Source organism: Porites lutea, chromosome 9 (assembly GCF_958299795.1).
Source record: "Porites lutea chromosome 9, jaPorLute2.1, whole genome shotgun sequence".
Lineage (NCBI taxonomy): Eukaryota > Metazoa > Cnidaria > Anthozoa > Scleractinia > Poritidae > Porites > Porites lutea.
This window is the reverse complement of record NC_133209.1, coordinates 12,744,060-12,765,646: the sequence shown is the minus strand read 5'-3', so window position 1 is coordinate 12,765,646 and position 21,587 is coordinate 12,744,060. Positions and strand designations below refer to the sequence as shown.

The 21,587-nt window shown below is 39.8% G+C and overlaps 1 protein-coding gene across 3 annotated transcripts in view; it reads left to right on the top strand.

Annotated features, from left to right (window-relative positions):
• LOC140947939 (uncharacterized) overlaps positions 1-21,045 on the top strand; it is a 49,545-nt gene extending 28,500 nt beyond the window's left edge. For 2 of the 3 annotated variants that reach the window (XM_073397168.1, XM_073397166.1), the window contains 4 exons: positions 9,175-9,294; positions 11,696-11,776; positions 11,978-12,229; positions 19,170-21,045. In XM_073397168.1, the coding sequence (XP_073253269.1) occupies positions 9,175-9,294; positions 11,696-11,776; positions 11,978-12,229; positions 19,170-19,498 (782 nt within the window). In that variant the 3' untranslated portion in view covers positions 19,499-21,045. The remainder of the gene's footprint in view (positions 1-9,174; positions 9,295-11,695; positions 11,777-11,977; positions 12,230-19,169) is intronic. The other variant, XM_073397169.1, reaches the window with a different exon arrangement.
• The last annotated feature ends 542 nt before the right edge of the window (positions 21,046-21,587 follow it).

Genomic DNA, 21,587 nt, shown 5'->3' with positions numbered 1-21,587 from the left:
TTTATTGGAGAGAGTTTTTGCATTCAATCGTCTCAATATTTGATGGCATTTATGTGCATTAGCGAATGTTCTCAATTCGATACACCTACACGGCAACCTGACAAAGAAACACAACCATTTTGCTTACCTTTTGGCCGCCTTAACATCAGGTTTAAAGTAGAACGTAGGCTAGTAGCTGATATGTAGACAGGCATATTAAAACACGAACACACAAAACTGTTTTCTATAAAGGATCGACAGCGAAACGACTAAAAACAAAGCGGTGAGCGGTGCTTGACTCAACTGTGTCATTTTCTCACTACGTGTATCTTTTACAATAGTAAGGTATTCACAGCAGGACGTTTTGCTTACACACCCAAACAAATTTCCGTTTTCACAGGCAAAAGGTGTCATTTCCACAGCTCGCGTGGGGGTGATTTTCACGCGGACTTACTTGCTTCGCCCGCTCTAATATCCATATAAAAAATTACAGTGCGATTGCCAGGAGAAAAAATGTACCTTTTTATCCAGCCAGAACCGGCATAAATTTTTCATATTTTCAGCTAGCGAGGCGCTCATTCAGATTTCCCAGCCAGCTAATTAGCCAATGTTTTTTTTCCAGCTAGCTCAAATTCTGCCTGAAGAGCGGGTATTTTGTCGAGCGGCTCCGTTGGGTACTCCCTGCCTGAAAGTATCTTCTAGTCAAAGAAAAATATTTTTTTCTGTTCATGGTATGTGTCCAAATTTCTCCATGCGGCTTTGTTTGCGAACCCGAGGAAAGTTGAGGTTAGCGAATTTCAGGTTGAAAATAAGGGAAGTAAGAGACAAGATTCCTCCAGAATCTCTAAGCAGCGCAAGAACTTTTACCGTGATTGCTACAGGATATGAAACCTCTCTATAGACCCGGCTATCACAGATGTATGACCTTCTCGAAATTCGTCATTCCTTCCATGAGAAACTAAAAATTGTCACGCAGCACTACCAATCGATATGTCCTTGACCTTTACATTAAATAACTCGGAAATACGGAGTCCAGCATACCCGACTGATAATACACAAACAAAAATCAAATGTCCGCAAGAGAAGCGGAAGCTGTGTTATAAAAATGAGCGATCTTTACGACAGTCTCCTGCGTGAAAGGCTTTTTTTGGCTGAACTGGCCTGGATAACATCTTCTTAGCTCCTTCGGCAGCTGCAAGAACCGTGGGATGCTGTGTGGGAGACTCCAACCCTGCTACCTTGTAAGCGAATTCCATAAAGCGCCGGATCTATGACATAACAACCAATTTTCTTCTGCAAAGTATCTTCAATTAACTCGAACAGGTGCAATGCAAGGTGGAAGGGACATGCGGGCATAATAGGTACTCCTTGCTTCGACTGAGCCCAACGACTCCACCTGCATTTGAAGCTACAATCATGGACAACAGTCTTGAGACACTTTTGCGTTTTTGGGGCGTTTTGTAATTCACACAGGTCCAACCCCTCCCGTCACCCCACAAACAATGTTGGACGCCTGTATCCTGAATTTTTTCCGAGTTTCAACTTTGTATAGGGTGGGGGAGAGAGAACTGCAAGAAAATTTCGAAAAGGATGCACTGTTTTAAGAGGGAACAGAGAAATGACAGAAAAATCTGAATATTGCAGTACTGTGCCAAGGACTTTTGTCCAGGATTGTAGGACTAAATCCAACAGCTGAGGAACTCGTGCAGAAAACTTAGGATCGTACAGCTTATTCGCCCCCTTCGAAACGCCAACCTGGATTACGTTACAATACAAAAAGAAGTCAGCAAACAACGCATCAGTCGTAGCCTGACCAACCACCCATGTGTATCAATAAACACTGATAACATTATCATATTATTATCGTCATTGTTATCATTGAACACAGTACGAACAAATGAAGAGCGGTTGCCTGCAATTATAACGACTTACTAAAACCCGATTACATAACCGTGGAACAAGAAAAAAGCTTCGAAGCACGAAGCACAACACCTCAATCTAATTGAAGGGTATACAAAACTACTAAACTTGCACCTCAACCTAATTGGGAGGTCAGAAACAAAACTGATCCCTAAGTGTCGATGCCAACTAAAAGCAAACTGCGAGTAAGGCAGATTGATAACTCAACCAAAACGTGAGGAATATGACAGCTAAATCGGAGAGCCTACACTGAAACTGTGAAACCTCAACCTAAATGGGAGGTTGCTAACAACCTTGGGAAGTGCTAGGATCTCTTGGACAAAAGACGCAAACTGAAATAAGATTTTATGGGGCCCCCATCTCGCATTAAGTGACTTAAACACCTGAGGATTCAAACTGCTTCGGTAAACGAGACATCCCAAGCTGGCCTAGACTTGATAAAAAAGTACATCTGGCACGCGAAAAGACGACCAGTAGGACCATCTGTTAGGGATAGCGAAATAATGAAACCAGCGAGGCGAACTAACTCCTTGTAGTGTTAATTTGAATTGTAAAATCGACGCTGTTATTTTAAGAGTCTTAACCGACGTTTCGCCGATGCTGCCTTCTTCAGGGTACAAGAATAAGTACCGTTGAAAAGATCGTTAAATTAACTCACGTGCCTGATTGCATTCTCGCGCGCGTGTCATAATAAATAGCGCGAGCCGGCGGGCGAGTAAGCAAAAAAATGTGATTCACGTGAATCTTGAGTCTTGATTAAGGCCACTAGGACACACAGTCCCACAGCCACAGCTCCTGCTTCTTACGGTTTTCGACTGTAGGGAACTCTTCAGCTTCGCAAGCTTGAATTCCGGAATCTGAAGCGTGAATAGAACAGTGTTGATCAAAAACCCCACCCATTCCCCAAACTGAACAGGCTCCCCCGTTTATTTACTTTCGTTGGCGACGAAACCAGACGAGGTTAAATCCAAGCGATGAGCAAGACTAGCAACTAGTGCGGAGGCGTAGTCGTGATGACCCGAAATAACGTCGTCCAAATGCACAAAAAAATTGTGGGAAATCAGCCGCCACCTCTTAACTAAAGGGCGCAGTAACTTAGTGAAGCAAAAGCATGCGGTACTTAAACCAAATGGGAGAACAGTGAAAGTGAAATATCTCGTTACCCGTCAAAATCCCACGCAAAACGTAAGTACTGCTGATGAGGCTGGAAAATGGCTATATGATGATAACCCAACTTAAGGTCCAACGTGAAGAACCAAAACCCCTAAGATCACAAATCCTCGTAATGAAATTTGGGTTTCATCAAATACTGGTTAACCTCACGTAAGTCTATGACAAGGCAAAGATTTTTGCCTTCTGCAATTTTCTGTTATTGGATTGGCAGGCAATGAGGTGGTGAGCTTTGCTCCTAAGTCAGTTTCCTCTCTACTAGTTCAGGAATCGCGAACTGAACAAATAGCGGGTTTCTCTGAACACAGAACGACGATTAGACAAAAAAAACGAGGCGGAAATACTTGAAATGGTAAGGTATAACCTTGCTTAATGATATCAAGAACAAAAGGAGCAGCTTCCAATTTTCCCTTTCAAAAAACAAAAGACTGCGCGGAGTGACTTTTAGCGCCCGGTTCAGACAAAGGAAACGCCGATCCCAAACCGTGGCAGTTAATCCAAAACTTATAGACATCGTCATCGCGTCAATCGATATCATGCTCGTGGACCGAGTCTAGTCATTTCCGGCGATCGTCGCTTTTGCTGTTGGTACAATTGGTCGACAAGTGACCGTATTCCCATCGCTAAAAGCTAAAGGGAGGAGAGAAGGCAATCAAAAGATCCAAAATAAAAGTAAACAAACGAAAAATTGTCTGCCTGGTACACGTACTGGAGAGAGAGTGACTCAAAGAATACATTAACTACAATATATACGCTACATGAAACAACGCATAATTCGATTCCTTATCAGCAAAGGAGGTGTATTAACACCAACGTGCCCATGAATTAACGCGTAGAAAGTCATCTCCTATACTTCGTACCGGAGATAATTTGCATTCTACGCTAAATGAAATAACAAGGAAGCAATATTCATTATGGAGAATGTGGCCTGCTCCATGTACAAGGCAAAAGCCAGAGAGTAAACAAGGTTAGTTAAAAAAGGTGAAACAATCAATCATAAATTGATACTTAACTTAAAGCACATCTGTGCCACGCTTAAAGTGATGCCTTAAATCCGACTGCACATTAGGAATACAGGTAGGCTAGGAAGTACGGCGATCGGGATAAGAATACGGGTAAGGCTGATATTTCTGATACGGCCTCTGCAAACGCTTCTTCTTCGCCTCTTTAATTTTCTTCTTTGCTATCTTCTCCGAGCGAAACAGCCTCTTCTCGTCATCGAGTCAGAAGCCAGCCCGTCCGAAAGATACTCCTGCACAGTCGCCCAACTGTATTGACTTTTATCTGCGATCTTTATAGCTTTCATTCTTTTAGAGACTAATGCAATACCTTCTTCGATGGCTGTGATCTTTGCCTTGGAAATGGCGTTGACGCTTAGGGCATCCTTCGCACCTTCGACCTTTTCCAAAACCGATTCAGCGTGCTCGAACTGCTGCTCATTGCCTTTACTTTTAAAAACGTAACGATCGCGCCTGGCACGTTTAACTGCCGCCTCTACTGACGAAGAATTCACTTCAGAATACTGCTTTTTAAAGTTGTCGAAGCGAATATCAATCAAAGGATATATTTGACTCGAAACCGAAGCCATGGAATCTGCTACCTCCTTTTGAACCAGAGACTGAAAATCATCAGTAGAACTGCGTCTTGGAAAATCAGGCATCTTGTGCTATTAATCAAAAATTGTCTGCCTGATACACGTACTGGGGCAAAAGTGACTCACAGAATACATTAACTGCAATATACCCTCCATGAAACAAAGCATAATTCCTCATCACCAAAGTAGGTGTAAGTGCCCATGAATTAACGCGTAGAAAGTCATTATCTCCTTTACTTCGTACCGGAGATAATTTGCATATTTCAGTAAATTTAGTTTTGTTCTTGCCTAGTCGCTAGGCCTCATTATTCCGCCCGGTCAATGCGTTCGGGTGACGTGGTCCGAGCGAGGAAGTGAGGCCTAGTAGACAAAAATCCTCAGAAGTGAGACAAAAGTGAGACATTCTGTGCGGTGGTTTTCAAGACCAAAGCTTCGCATTTCAAGGTTAAAAAGTCTATCGTTAAAGGACAGATTGGAAAGGACAGTTCAAACGAATGCTCAGTTTTCTTTTAGTTGGGAAAGGAAGGCTTTTCTTTACAAAATTTTCCTTCGAGGAATTCGAGGTTTTCTTCACGGCGGAGCGCTTGACCTATTTTGAAAGGCAATCAAGCAGATACATTTTTGAAGAAGTTTCAGGGACATTTTGTACACTGTGCTCAAGAAAATTACGTTTTTAAAAGGAAATTTATGTATTTGTGAATATTTGATAGACGTTTTTTATACGTTTTGAGATTTGTGTTGAATTTTGCCATGTGCTCAACCTATTTTTGTTTACGTGAACGGATCTACGAGCCAGGTAGTGTTACGCGAATTACTTTTAAGGATTCATTCACCTTCTTAGCGTCACATTTCACGTGTAGTTTCACGTGACTTTTGATTAACTTTGTCATAAACAAACCCAAAAAATTCGGACATCCGTTCTCTGTCACATACTGTACTTGTACGAACTACGAGTCGCTATTTCAAGTTCGCGTTAATTACCCGGCCTTCCTTTCAGGAAGGAGACGGGTATAGTTCTGGCCTGGGTTTTTTATGCGTTGACGTTCCGCCATTTGCACTTTGAAGCGAATGCGTGAACTGGCGAAATATCACGTGGTCAATTTTTGACAAATTCATTGGTTTAGAGCCAAAATCCCCTTGACATGTTGTCGAGATAACACAAGAAAAGGCAGTTTTTTGTCAGTCGGTAGGGTTAACGGTGTTGTTTTGTGGTCTCTATGAGAGATCAACAATTATTTTGGTCGAAATATTTAGTGATATGTGTTGTTTAGAGGATAATGCATCCTGGAACTGTCAGACAAACATAGTGGCTCGATCCGTTTAATGGAGACCGGCGTTGCGATCGCTGGTCGCGAGAGGAAGACATGCTAAAAAACAGTAAACAGGTGGGTAATTTTCACTTTTTATGTTTAGTGCAAGTCACGAGAATTTATGTAATATTTATATATTGGGCTTTGTTTTGGTGATTACGCGTGCACCGAGTTGCACGAAAGCAGCAGTTTTGTAAAACGTATGGGCCCTTTTTGTCCTGAATTTCGATGAATTGTACAACTTGACTGGTCGATCTGAATGAACACGTCCATATACGTGACGTCACTGTAAATACCTTAGAAATTTTATGCTTTATAGTTTTTATCGCAAAACAGTAAGACAATTGCTTTGATTTAGCAATATAGCAAAGTTTGCACCTAGTTGCAGGAATGTGGCAGTTAATTACCGTTTCTGCGCCTTTTCATTTATTAAAACAAACAAATCTGACTGGTCAACGCAGACGTTTGTGCTTGGTGCAAGTCTCGTGCTTCCTAGCTGTCTCGGTATAAAAACAGAAACTTACTATCGAAACTTGTATCGAGCTTGCACAGAAGCGGCAGTTTGTTGTTAAAATTCGACGATTTTGATCGATCAAACAACATTTCATTGTTAAATTAAATCAAAGATTACATGTAAGCTTATAGTTCTTTAAAAAAAGGAACACTTGATGGTTACTATCGAATTTCGATCTTGCAAAACTCCGTTTTGATCGATCCATCATCATTAGAAATTTCATAATTATCTATGCTAGAAATTTTTCTCTTTGCTGTGTTCAGCTACTGTTCACTTGTACTTGCAATTAAAAGGATCGACAAATCGGATATAATATTCTGTATTTAAATTGGTTTCGGTACACAGAATAGATTTGTGTTTTCTATGGTTACTTCTTTGCTTGTTGTTGAATCAATGACAAAAGCAATGAAATATTGACATATACTTTATCTATTTACTCTTTTTTTTTCAGAGAAGATGAACTTGCATCAGAGTGACAGTAAAATCGAAACAAAGATGATCTTACCCATGGGAAGATCTGGGTTTTTTCGGGCCTGTTTACGTGGAGTTGGGGGACCCCAGGTGGGTGAGGTAACTTGTGGTGGGTCACCCCGCCTAACATGTAAACGTGATCACATTAAAATGAGAGATTATATGGACAGGCGGGTTACCTCACCTACCTTGGGTCCCCCACCTCCATGTAAACAGGCCCTTACTCGGTCCTTTATAGAGATCATCATGTACAATGATCACTTCAGCAACCAAAATATCCTGGTATGATAATATTATTGTTCAACCAAAGTGTTCTCTTCCTCTTCATATAGGGTTTTATTTCAAAGTTTTTGCCCTCAAAATATTAGTTTACTACGTAACCTTAGATTGTGGCCGAAGCTCATGCCTAATATAAAGGAAAAGAAAACTAGCTACAAAACTATTTGACGCATTACATTGTTATGCAGTCATGGTCGGGTACACCCCTTTGGAACGTTCGAGTCTTTCCACTCTGATTTGCCAGCCGGTAGTATTTTTTTTCCATTTATTCATCATCAAACTTCATACGGGCTGTAGTGCCATTAATACATGATGCACATTTTTCCCCTGTATCATTGTATGCCCTAAAAGAAGGCCGGGTTCACCACTCGTACGTCTTGTTTATAAATTTTATTTTCCTTTAGCTGTTTGAAACTTGAAAAGTTTAAGATTAAAAAATGTCTAAGTAGAAGAAAAAGAGCGATTTTAGGCGAAGAGCATGACAGAACGGCAGGAACGAGGAGTTCTTGTAGTGGAAATTACCGCCTCAACAGTTGAAATGGTTTTAAAGTTGGAACTTCGAAAGAGATAAAACCGGTGATGTGGGCAAATTTCATAATACACATACATAATTCACATTTCAAAATTCATGATCACGCATATTAATTTCCAGTTTTCCAATTTTCTTTATAAAGACCGCTATTGGTTGTTTGACATTATATTTTCAATTGTACATTACGGCAAACAGGGACTGGACACTTTTGATGACGGTTATGTTGAATATTTACTAACTGCTAAGTTGAATCAAGAGGCTGTTCACATATCTGTTGCAAAAAAGTGCAGGCTTCTGTGAACACGTGCTTAGTTTGTATTTAATCGCGTAGAGACAAACGGAGGCAGTCTACAGGGAAAAGCCACCCAGTGGATCTGTTAATAAATCATTATTATTATTATTATTATTATTATTATTATTATTATTATTATTATTATTAGTTCAGGCAAGATAAGCATAAACTTACTTACATTTAAGCGTATAAAAGCCGGTCGGGACGAAAATGGAAGCACACTACAGTATCATGAATTATAAGTGTGTTTGGATCCACTAGGCAAAACTATTCTTTCAGCTGCACAGGGGGTTTCCATGCCACGCACTTATTGAAACTCCATGTTGCGGGGAATATTTGTTCTGTTTTACCTTACTCGAGGCGGTTAAAGTCACTCCTGGTCTTCTGCTGTGACATTTTGAACCCTAACTATTCGATTTTCAAACCGCGAAACGATGGAAAATAAATACGTTAACGGGAACTTGAAATAGCGACTCGTAGTTCGTACCAGTACAGTATATGGGAGAGAACGATGTCCGAACTTTCAGGGTTTGTTTACAACAAAGGTCATGAAAAGTCACGTGAGACTACACGTGAAATCTGACGCTCAGAAGGTGAATTAAAATATTCAGAGAAATAATTTCTCTGTCTGTTGTTGAGTGTTCTTTCATTGATAACATCAGCGCAAAACACGATCCTGAGACTACATCCCACGTTATTTTTAAATGCTTCTCACGTTACACGCATCACTTCTGCGAAGATATCGGCGATTTTTTTTTAGGATCAGTTTTTGGGCACTTTTCGATACGTAGCTAATAAAGATTGTAGAATTATCCTCCTACATTGATTTTGAGAAGCTTACAACTGACTGTCCTTTAAACGCCAGTGGTGATGGTTACAATACAAAGACTTTTCTGCAGTTCGACAGACGTTTCAACTTCCTTTTTATTTCTTGCAATTTTTGGATTTTTCTTGTTCTTATCGACTTTCTCGATTGTCAAATAGATGTGCAGCTCTTAGTTTGAATAGGATTATCCCATTGTAGCTTATATGTCTTGCGTCTCTTCGAATGGCTTTGGCTCGTCAGTTATCATACCAATTACGTCGCTTCCTGTATTGTTACTTTCTCAGCAGGTGATATGCCATCGCGCCCAGCAGACAATACTACAAAAATATTAATTTCTGTCCTTGGTAGTTTTTTTGGCGTTGTTATTTGTACTCTTCTGGTGGTTTACAGAATATTTTTCCAGCAAGGTAAGAACGTTTTGCTATTTTGTGCTTTATGTGTGTTGTAAATTTTAACAACCCGGAGAATGCTCCCTCATAAAATTCGAGTTGTGTACACCCAGGAGCGTCTTAGGAATAGGGAGAAGAGAGACATGCAAATATGGCAGACCTCTGGGCCGGCCCGGGTCTAGTTGTGAGAAAGCGAGGATAGTGAGGCCTCAAGAGTTTTGTTTTGACTGCGCGTCTTAGCGATTGAGTCGATCGATATGGTTTACTTCGAGTTGTTGCGTGCCTGAGTGCCACCAAAAAGGAGATTTTACCCTAGCTGGAACTACCTTTACTTTCCCGAGCTCTTTTCATAAAGAACGTTGAGGATTGGTGCGTTTCGGCGCGGAGATGGAAAGCACTTAACGGCGAAAACGCAAGTGTCCTTTCTTCAGTTGCTTTTGAAAAGAGGACTCACGGACGTATGTGAATGAAATAATTTTCGTAAGAGATGGTACTGTTCCATAATGTTTGCATGGTCTGTTATTTATCCAACAAAAGGTTAACATTCTCGTAAACAGGGTCATCCGTTGTCGACTTTAAGATCTTTTAGATTTCACGCTGGAAACAGCTGCATTAAAATATAACAATAGTGACGAGTGTGAATAAAACACAACATAACAATCGCCTGTTAATCCTACAAGCGTAGCCTGTGAGACCATGTCAAAGCCAGAAGAAAGCGACATGTTTGAAGAACAGTCCTTTGATCGAAGTGCACTGAAAAAACTAACAGAGAAACTTCCGCAAACTAAGAAAGTACGAGGAGGGAGAAAGGTTCTGGCGGGCAAAGAGCGTGCCAGTATTGGAGCATTGTATTTGCCCTTGCGCGTGATCTATTTGTCCAAGGGGTTCGATATAAACTAACAACGGTTTTCCAAAATTGCTACTTTTATGGCACTGCTCAAATTTTTTTACACAGGATCGTGAAGACTGGAAAAATATTCGGTCTATACGTTTCGTTGTAAATATTTTATGCATAGAAGTGTCCCTGAGAGCTCCTAAGAATTGTTAAGTCGCTACGGCGGATTCACTCGTTCTTGAGAATGTTTACCTTTCCTTGGTATGGGAGCGGACAAAGCGAACTTGAAACAGAACCATCTCGCAGGTATTATCCCATTCAAATGGTTTCGTTAGTCTTCTTAAAGTGAAGCGACCACACTTTCGTTCTTTAGACGCCTTGATAGTAAAGTGCTTCCATTCGCCGCGCCGAATCGCTTGAATCCATTTCTTTCTTCGTAAAGAACCTTTGCAAAGGGAAGATAATCAACTTTCGTTTCTGGTGTAGTTAGGCCTCCTCTTTGATGACTCTTAAGCACGTAACAACTCGAAGCAAACCATATCGATTGACTCAATCGCTAAGACACGCAGTCAAAAGCCTCACTAGCCTCGCTTTCGCGCAACTAGACCCGGGCCGGTCGAGAAGTCCGCCATATTTGCATTCGGTGTATCAGAGGATGTCAGCACATAACAGCCATAACAGCACATGACACAACTGTAATTTAGGCATAGGGGAATGGCGTGGCTACCATACTACAGGTTTCTCGAGAGACACAGAATCACTTAACTTGAAAAGGAATATACCCTTTTAGCTGGGCAATTACTATGACAATGTGGTTATAATTGCTAGTGTAGCAATTGTTATTGTTTTTTTCTTTATTATTAGTGTTTTGAATAATTAGACCACCCATACGCCATGGCCTACACCACGTCCTTTGCCATGTTCTACCCCATGTTCACCCCAGAAGTTTGATTCTTTCCCACATTCCTTTAAACAAAGCACCAAGTCGAGGCTTGAGGTGATTAAATACAGTGGTTTGTATGAAATTGTCCCTTATAGCATTGGCCTCATTTCACTGTGTTTGCTGACTAGAGTGGATGCGGGAAAGGTGTATACATAATGATTTCATCTTTCAAAGAATTGTAGAGTAAAGAAAAATGGTTGGCCTCAAGTTAAACCATATTTGGTTTTTATGCACCGTGCTACGCATACAAACTCTCCGTCACTTATCCCTAGAGAGAAGATATTCCTCTCGTCTGTGTGTTTCACTAGCTTCACTTTCTCTGACAATTATAACAGACTACTCGGGACTACTCGTAGTGTACGTTTTTAGAATTTCTTTTATTGTCAATCCCGCTCTGCTGAAGGTCAGAAATCACGTGAATTTGGGTTAATTAACTGAGTTGATAATTAATGGTCAATTTGCTCAGTAAACAGATTCCGTATTTGAATCTATTCGCTGTGGCACACTCCTGACTTTATCAATTCAGTGGGTAAAATCAAATTCTTCTTTTACACCTCCACCTGACACAGCACTACGGTTTCTTTTGAAACCAACCTTTTAGTCAGGAATCATTTGTTTGTTTTACTTTGGTTCTATTGTAGTGCGTATAACACTGCCATATCCTCCAAAACCGTCAACATCAAGACCCAGTTCTGATCAACCTTTACTTGGTAATGATTCCGGTAGGCAACTTTATGCTTTGCTAAAGCTGTAATAGTGCTTTTGTTCATTATACACTGTATTATGCACTCGTGCCTCCTTCAATGTTCTTATTTTACTTGTAAAAGGTTGTCTGTCTCCACACAGCCTTGTGAAATAATCAAGATGATTAAACATTTTATAGTAAGTGTGGCGTAACTTCTTTTTAATCTTATATGTTGCAGGTAAGAAGCGTGTCTTAATTTTACACACCAGATGTTGTGAGAAGTGTAACCATGTATTACATTGCTTAGGCACCGTTCTAAGTTCGACAGAGTTAATTGAGCCAAGTATCGACATGTGGAACACGCTAGATATCTCACCTAACGTACCTCGTTGGTACGAAGAGCAGGTCAAGACATCTGATTGTGTTATAGTCCTTGGATCACGCAAAATGTCTCTCAGATGTCAGAACTTGCTGGAGGAAGGGGATGACCGTAAGTAAACTAACAGATAACCCAAGCTTATCAGCCCCCTACTATAAATATGTGTTTCAGAACATATCGCGTGAGAATTATTGGTGGTTATAAAAATTGTTGTGTCTAATTAGGTCTCTGACCACACGCTCAGTTTAACAACTTACGCTGTTGTCCGATTTGTTTCATCACTGCTATGGTTACACTCAAAGGAACACAGTACACGTAGTCTTCTGCTAAGTAATAATAACTAAAGTAAAATCTGAGATTAGAAAAAAAATGATAGCATTAACGTAAGAAGTAGGGAACTAAATGACCTTGCCTACTACAAGTGTCCAATGACAGCGCGCATCATGACGTGCATTGTCCAATTACACAGTCCTATTAAGGATGAAATTAAGGTTGCTAGCAGCCAATCAGATTGGAGAATTTTGTTAAAGTTATGGTCAGTCCCCTGTCCTTTGTATCATATAGCATCATTTTACTTTGTGTCTAAAGTAAATCGCTTACAAGTTGTTGTACGTTTTTGTATTGTATGCCCCGCAAGTAGCTATTATGCTAATCTAGGCGGGACAAAACATTAGACAAAGACGATGTCAGACACATATTACAAGGAGAAAAGAAACACAATAACAAGCAGAAAGAAACAGTTAAATATCAAGTACAGTGATTTGTTATTTGAACTAGACTAAAATTGCAACCACAGGTATATACAACAAATTATCAGGTTTACTTCTGTTCGCTACAGTTAAATATCAAGTACACTGATTTGTTATTTGAACTAGACTGGAATTACAAGCAGAGGTATATACAACAAATTATCGGGTTTACTTCTGTCATTAAATATCCTAATAAATAAGTAACATTAGTGTAAATACCTTCATGATCTAGAACGTTGAGGAGTACTGATTTTATTTTTTCACGAAAATTAGATTTTTTGAGAGTTTTAAAAGAAAGTGAACTAGAATTGCAAATAGACACACCAATTCTAGTGAAGGCATTTTTCATTTTTTCAGTTCAGAATTTGGAGAATTCTCAGTGGAGAATTTGACAGAAAAACAGTTGTAGAAGGCACAAGTGTACTAACCAATACTTTCAAATTCCAATCTGGAACGCACGGACACGTTTCAGCGAGTTCTTATGAACTCCTTAGTGATCCGTGGGTAAACAAATTACAATTTAAAATCTTAACAACTGAACCCAAGTGTAATAAAGGTCCCATATGTAACAACATTTTGGCCCAAGCGTAATAAAGATCCCATCCGCAATAACATTTTGAATCCAAGCGTAATAAGGGTCTTATCTGTAATAAGTGTAAGACCGTATTGTTATAATTATCAATATTGAATTCGGCTTTCGTATCATCTGGAGAATTATGGAGATCGAGGAGGGTGATAACACCCACCGAGATCTCCATAATTCTTCAGATGATACTTAAGCCGAATTCAATAACTGTTTTACTGTTCATTCAAAATAATTTCTATTTTAAAAACAAGCTAAAAAATGCTCACCTCCATCGATGTTAAGTTAATCTTCGATGGTGCATGTTAATCGGCAAGTAGGAGATAAAAGGTTGTTCAGCTCCGCAAATATTCTCCAAATAGCAGATGTACCGTCGTCCGTCGATTTGTCTTCTTGCTGTTCTTGCTGTGTTTGTAGCAATTAGTTCGCCTATTTCTTCCCCATAAAACGACTGAAATGTTCCGCCATTTCTGTACTCACGACCAAAACAACTCAACTTCTTCCCAGGTCTTCTCGGTTAACGGTTCAATAACCTGGCAATTTTGCTGCACCATTGACGTCATCAGTTCACATATCGCAAAATTCTTCCAAATTTGGTCGAAAATAGCTAGTTACAATGAACTATGCGTGGGATTTTAGCCAATCAGAAACGGAGAAATATTTTGAATGAATAATAATTAAATTTATACTCAAACTGGTAATTTGCCAACAACAAATTATGATGAACAAAAGATAAATACTGGAAAGTCACGTGACTTTCGGGAATCATCACCTCCCATTTAATTTTATTGTCATGGGCTCTACGTCACTGTCAAGCTACACATACACACATAATAGTGTGGCTAGAAAAGTATTAGGTAAACGCCAAAGGCCATTGACAAATAAGGCCGTTGCTAAAAGGAATAACACACAAACTGCGATTACAAACGTCAGAAATAACAAACGCATTGTATAACTGACTTTTATAATATCCACTTTACGTTTCGTATGCCTCAACATACATCTTCAGAAGTGACCGTTAACATGAGTAGTAACTAAATTTAAATTTAAAAAACAAAGGTAAGATAAGTAACTAATTAACGTGAAGGAAGAAACAAATAAATGTGACAGATGAGAAAATTTGCATGAAATTATGCAAACTAGTATAAGTAAAGCTTTTCGCTGGTTTTAAATCCCTAATAAGGAGAGTCTCCTTGATTTTACAACGGGTATCTAATTTTCCTCTTGCTGAAATGTAAAAATGGTCCCATTTCAAATTGTGACCAGTTGAAGTGACGTGTTCTGCTAGAGCTGATGAATGACCGTTACAGGTGATTGCCTTGAAGTTTTTAGTTTTTCGGTCATGAAATCTCCGTTTGGTTTTGCCAAAGTAGATATCCTGACAGTCCCAACAACTAGCTTTATATAGAACTTTGGACATTGAGAACGATTGAGCCTACGAAACGTCAAGTTCGATATTATAAAAGTCAGTTATACAATGCGTTTCTTATTTCTGATGTTTGTAACCGCATTTTGTGTGTTATTCCTTTTAAAACTGAGATGGCCAAAAACCAAGAGCATTTAAGGCCGTTGCTTCTTAGAGATTTAACCAAAGAAAATTTGTGCTCAGCACTGTTTTACTGTTCTGTTACGGGAGTGAATTGTGTTCTTACAACGTTGAAATTCTCACGTTGTCTTCAAAAGTTCGATTCCGATTTAAGGAAATTCTCAATTGTTTTTTTCTCTTTTCTCTGTAAGCCGTGCAGAGTTGAACCTGTAGTCGCCACCCTCTATTAAGCTGCTAGTATATCAAGTCCCGAAATAATTATAGAAAAGAATGGGAACTAAAACCTCTATAAGCGGCTACGGCCACCTTTTGGCCGTCCCAACGAGAGTTCTCCCATTGTTATTGCGGCCATTAAGCGTCACTTCTACAGCCAAACTAAGTCTATCAACTCTTAGTTTGGCTTTATTTCAAGAATATGATGAAGGAAAATACAGTCCAGTATAGAAGGTGACGACCAACTATGGACCAGTAATGCTGCTCCCGTCCAGTGTTTGTTTCAAAATAAGGTGATGTTTCCGCTAAAGATTATACTAATTTATGACGAAGCCAGAGAACCTCTATTGAGCGGTCAACCTCCATTTAGCGACCTCCTGCGGGTACCCCGAGGGTGGCAAATTAATAGAGTTTCAACTGTAATTTGTATTTAACAACGGCATATGCTTTATTACATTTCAGACACAATTTTAAAGGTACTTCTTATCTACAAATACTGACGCTCATGAAATCCTACCAATAAATTCAGCCGTAAGTTAAGTACTGAAAATGAGAGAAATAATAAAAAGAAATTCCACTGGGTGAAAAACTGTTTAATCCAGGGGGTTGGGGGGGGGGGGGGGGGGCGGTGTCGCGGAGTTTCCGCAGAGAACTGGAAACTAGCTAGAGGGCCTGGCTTGAAAGGAGGCTTGGCTACTCAGTAAAAAAGAAACAGGGACTTGAAAAAAACGTGGTTGAAGCAAACATTGACTTAGATTCGTTTAATTTCTTGTAGTGTTAACAAAAGTTTATTTCAAAAGTTCAAGTATTCGTATCCTTGGCGACGTGCGGGGGTGGTGTCTCCAAGGAACTCTGTGGTATAGTCCGCCTACCAGTATGACGTCACTTCTCACGTACGTAACTTTCAAAATGGCGAGCAAAGTGTTCATCGAAAAGAAGGCTAAAAACTTCGATTAAAGATTCCCTTCTGTTGTCGAGCACATTTTACGGGTAATCGTAGCGACCGGTCATACTTTTGAGTACTAGTGCACAGCAAGATTGAGGAGTTTAGACACAGCAATAGGAGGTTCATCAAAGGATGTATCATACTTTACATTGTGCGTATTTTCAGCTCTCCAGGCCTAGTGGAACCCCATATCATTCCCCTCAAAGTTCGCTTAGCTGTAGCATTGAAAGAGGAAGCTAAATGACAGGTATTTGTGAGAGACCGTGAGCATTGAATCTAGTTGCTTTACCGCATTTTAATACTGTATTGGGTATACACCTGTAATTCTGTAATTAAATCCGGAAAACCAATAAAAGGTTTCGTGTAATTATTTTTTGGGGGCAAACCCAGTGGAGATTTTAGGGTAATAATATTGATGATTAAGAAGATGTACAAAAGGCAAGTTTAACTTTCGCCAGTGGGTCACTGGTGGGTGTTGGGTGTAAATTAGGACAGTTTGTGATGCACTGTGTGTTGTTTGTCATGATGTCAACTAACATTGAAAAAAATTCAGCCGTTACAGAGGAGGGACATGTCTTTACAGCTTATGGTTTTTTTTCTGGTGGTAAGCTTGGCCAGTATGCAGATCAAGAGCTTTTGAAATCCCTTTTCCAAAATAAAACTCCGGACTTCAGCTTAAAATATAAATTGATCCAAGTGCATGACCAGCAGGGTCAACAGTAAGAATAAAGAAAAAAAGGCCAAAAGGAAAAATACTGTTAAAAAAAAGAGACCAAACAGAAAAAAAACGGTAGAAAGAAACGGAAAACAGCGTCTCCTTGAGTCGAACCCGGTTTATCTGCACGTTTATGCAACTCCTTGACCACTGCACCACAGTGACACATGATTTGAAAACTTAATTTTGTCATATCAAAACAAAACAATTTTTCTCTACCATAGACGCTGTTTGAAGCTAGTGGAGCTGTATTTATCATAAATTCAAATATACATTTGAGGAAAATTAGCTTAATTGCGTATTTCAAAGCTATTTCGCATTATTTCAAGCTCAAAGGGCCGACTCGATGTAGATAATCGATGGAACTACTGTACTGTAGCTTTACTGAATTTGGTGGAGAATTAGATTATCAACAGAGGCACTCGAAAGGGATGATATGAAGTTAGGCCCGTTTAATTAGCAAAAGAATAGATGAAATATAATTATGTGTGATCTGTGAATGGAACCTCCTATTCTGGAGACTAGACCTTGCCAATTTTAGGGAAAAAAGATTTATAAGTTTTGATGACCTTGCCGGTCCCGTGAAATAGATGGCGATCCCGCAACACGGCCCGCAAAACAAAATTAATTAAACAATCACGGACACAAAATATCAAAACGGTTTACACAAGCAGATTATAGCAACACCAAAGCTCACACACATTCGGTGAAATAAGCGATATATAGCGATATTTGCTAGATTCTTAGCTTTTGCTCGACCTCGCTCGTCCAAATATCTGTCGTATCCGTTGCTAATTTGCACAAGCGACCCAAGGGGTCTTGCCCTTTACTATGTGACGTCATACTGGCACGCGGAGTAGGTTAAGAAACCTAGGTGGAAAACAATAGAGTTACCTTCACCCCCCCCCCCCCCGGTTTAATCGAAACGAAAGCGAATGACATTTATTTGTCCTAGGGGTACGATTTCTTCAAAAGCACGTATCATAGCCAGTAATTACCAAATCTAAAACCGAGAGCCTTGACAAGATTCGTTGGTACTTTTTTCCCGTTTCAAGTAGCCTGGTTACGTGAACCGTGACGTCAGCGTAATAAGTTAAGGTTTCGAAAAAGACTTGGGGACATGTCTCTTATTATCTCTGCTGGGACCAAAGGTCATTACAGATGAGACCTTTATTACGCTTTGGTACAAATGTTATTAACAGATGGGAGCTTACTTACACTTGGGTCCAGTTATTACACTTGTGCCTTCTACAACATTCCAAGTGTTTTAGGAGCTGACTTAGATCGGAAATCGAATCTCCGACATCTCTGACTTATTCGGAGTTATTCCGCGAGGAAAACCGACATGACTGATTCAGATCGGGGGCTCTTGTAAATAGCTGAATCAAACCCGTCTGTGGTGATTTTGCAGACCGGTTTTACTTGAAAGAAGCAAGAATTAGTATAGAAAGCTTTTGAGTGGTCCTGAATCTTACCTGTTTCGTTTACATACTCCTACCAGTCTGAGTCGTCTCTTTCGCGGCAGGTTCAGCTCAGTCGGTAGAGCGCTTGATTGCAGAGAGAAAGGTCGCAGGTTCGATTGCCCGGACCAAATCACATCAATCTCACGCAACCAGGCCCTAAGTTAATCTGTTGGATTTTACGCGTTGCACTGTTTCTAATTCTTTGTACAGTTAGGACAAATTGCTTGGCGCACGATGATCACAAATTCTACCCTCCTTTCTGTACAGTTATGTTGTTATGCGTGTTTCTGCAGTACAACAGTACAGCGGCAAGTGTCCTTTACTTTAGGGCAACGCGTTTCTGGCAACATAATCGATTTTGCTTAGTTTTGCCAATCGCCTGACGCAAACGTTAGCGTTAGATACCACATGTATGTGAGAAAATGACAGCTGGATAACAACCAAATACTCCCGAGTATTTTAACTCAAAGCAGTTTTTTTAACAGTTTTCCGAAAAGAAAAAAACATTAGCAATTCATTTTAGTCCGTTCACTCCCACGCTAGCGCTTTCGTCCACTCATGCCTTCTTTTCTGTCAGCTGCGTGTTTGAACATTCTCTCGCTGTTTTCCGCTCAGAATTGGTTAATTTCATATTTCAATCAATTGGTCAGCCAGTTCATACCTGAATCCATCTAATATGTGTGACATGGCTCCTTAGTTCTTAGGTCCGTCCACTCTCATTTTCCAGTAACAATGCTTGAAAAATACGAAATTAATTTACTCTTTCAACTTTCGTATCTGTAGGACTAAACGTCACTATCAATTCTTAACAATAATTTTATTTAATATATTTATAGCCTTGCAAATCAAATGCCAGTTGAATTTTGTGCGAGGAAATATCGCCAAGAATCCTGACACTCAGAAATTCATCCCAGCTTTCTTTACCTACAATGGCAGCAAGAAAGACATTCCTGATTTCTTGTCATACCGTTGGAGTCACAAGCTACCCAGGGAAGTGGATCGTGTTATCTTTCACGTGCTCAATGTAGAAAAGATTCAGCCGTACCGCACCCAGCCTATTGTAGTGATGGGAGGGAACGGACATCCGTTTGACGAGAAGAAAAAGGAGTTAGAGAGGGCGGTACAGGAAGCAGACACGTATCACAAGTGCAGTCCACAGGTGTAATGATGGAAAGAAACTTGGAGCAAAAAAGCACTGAAACAATCGAGTTAGTTCGTCATATTTCCTTATCTTTTAGTCTGCGACTACGACCGCTTTTCATTGCTCCCCGTTGCTGAATCGTTTCGCGTCATCTCTCCTTGCGAACGTCCTCAGAGACAAGTAGCGATTAGAGTCGGCTTTATTCGCAGGCTATCTTTTTTATCGGTCACCGATTTTTATTTATTTAAAACCACCATAGGCATACCAATGTAAAATAGCTAAATGAACAGGTATGGCAACCCAAATGCAACTCGAGGTTATTTTGAAGGGAAGTCGCATAGCTACCCGCATCTTGTGAAGCAGAGACAACTACGAAAACGGAAAGCGAAAATTGTCTCTGTATCCGTGTTTTCTAAAGTATTAAGCTTAGATTAATTGTCAAGTCCACAAATTTGGAATATAGAGCAAGAAAAAGACCGAGAAAAAGAGAAAGTAGGCGGCAGGCCAGCGAAGCTCAACGAGAAAAAGGGCGACAGAGATCTAAAGCGAGAGATAAAAAACAAAGTTTCACGTCGTAGTCGTGAAAAACAACGGCAAAGAAATGTACAAAAAAAGTGTGCTTTTTTGCTAATTAGACCTATTGTTGTTTTTCACCGTTCTCCGGCGTTGCCTTCGCCGCTTAGCATTACAAGATTTTATATTTTTTTTGAGCGAACTATAAATATTATCGAGAGCCTCGCTTTTAGCCCTGGCTAAATCTATATTACATGTACATTCGAATCTCATTGGTTTTTAAAGCCACTAAGTTTAATATTTAGTGGACTAAACACTTTCTACCATTAGGGAGCGGGGGGAGGAGGCGTGTAAAAATTATCTTTTTAAAAGTATATTCATATTATCTTTTTAAAAGTATATTCAGTATATTCAGGGATTCTTTGAAACAGCTTAAGAGCTACAAATTAGCTCGATCTCATCATCTCATCGGACATAAGTGTTAACTGCGCGATGTCCGATAGAACTAATGTTAATCTGCTTTAACGCATTCTGGCATTTAGTTAGAAGCTAAAATGTTCCCCTTGTTGGTGGAATCAATTACCGTCCATCTTGATTAAGCGTAGGCGTTTTTGATCACTGGAAGATTTTTGTGATGTTTTTAAGCCTGATCCCGATAACAACTGCTGAGTACAAAGTTCAAGATTCAACCAGGAGAGACTTATTTCGCGAAGTACAAATGTTGTGAAGACAGCGATGAATTTTGTTTCGCACAACGACGTGAAAGCACTTTGGATCAGTGTGTTTAGAGGGTGCAACCGAGAGGGAATAAATTTTTAATTGTACACGGGTTGAGACATTCTTGGAAGCATCTGATTGTCCTAATAGGAAAATGATTGCCCGACTGCCGTGCTACTTTTTTTCTCACTTACTTATACATCTGCTACCCATACTTGTGAGCGCTGAGTGAAAAAAGGCACGAAGAATACTCGAGTTTTTCTGAATTCTAAATTTTACTTGTAAATTCTACTGTATGTTTATGTCGAAACGTATGTAATAAATCCTTATACAAATCAGGAGCACTAACGATGATTCTTTGTTCAGATAAACTGAAATTAAAAAAATTAAAAAAAACTCCACAACTTGTTGACCTAAAAGATTTATTATGAACAGTCGTGTGACATCGGAGGAGGAATTATATAAGATCGCGCGCGCTCCAGATTGAAGACACATTATATGATCAACAGAAACAAACTGGAGTTTATCACTGCTTAAAGAACAATCTTGACCGAGTCAACAGTGAAATACTTGTTGATCTAGCTTCAGAAAAGCTGCAATTCATTCTCCTAAACTTAGACCTGTAAATCACTATCCGTGAGAATTGTAACATCCTGCAACTGAGCCCAGCGTGACAAAAGATTACACACGTTGCAGAAATCATCAAATTCAAGGCCAAAAGAAAGTCTCACCTATTCATATCTAGAGGGCATTTTGGAGAACAATGGGGAACCAAGAACCTCTATTAAAGGATTGTTTAGCCGCAATAAAAAGAGCAGCGCGCTTTACGTTTAAAAAGAGGTCAAAGAAAATGCTCCATCGCATCAGAGGTCAAATCCTGCCG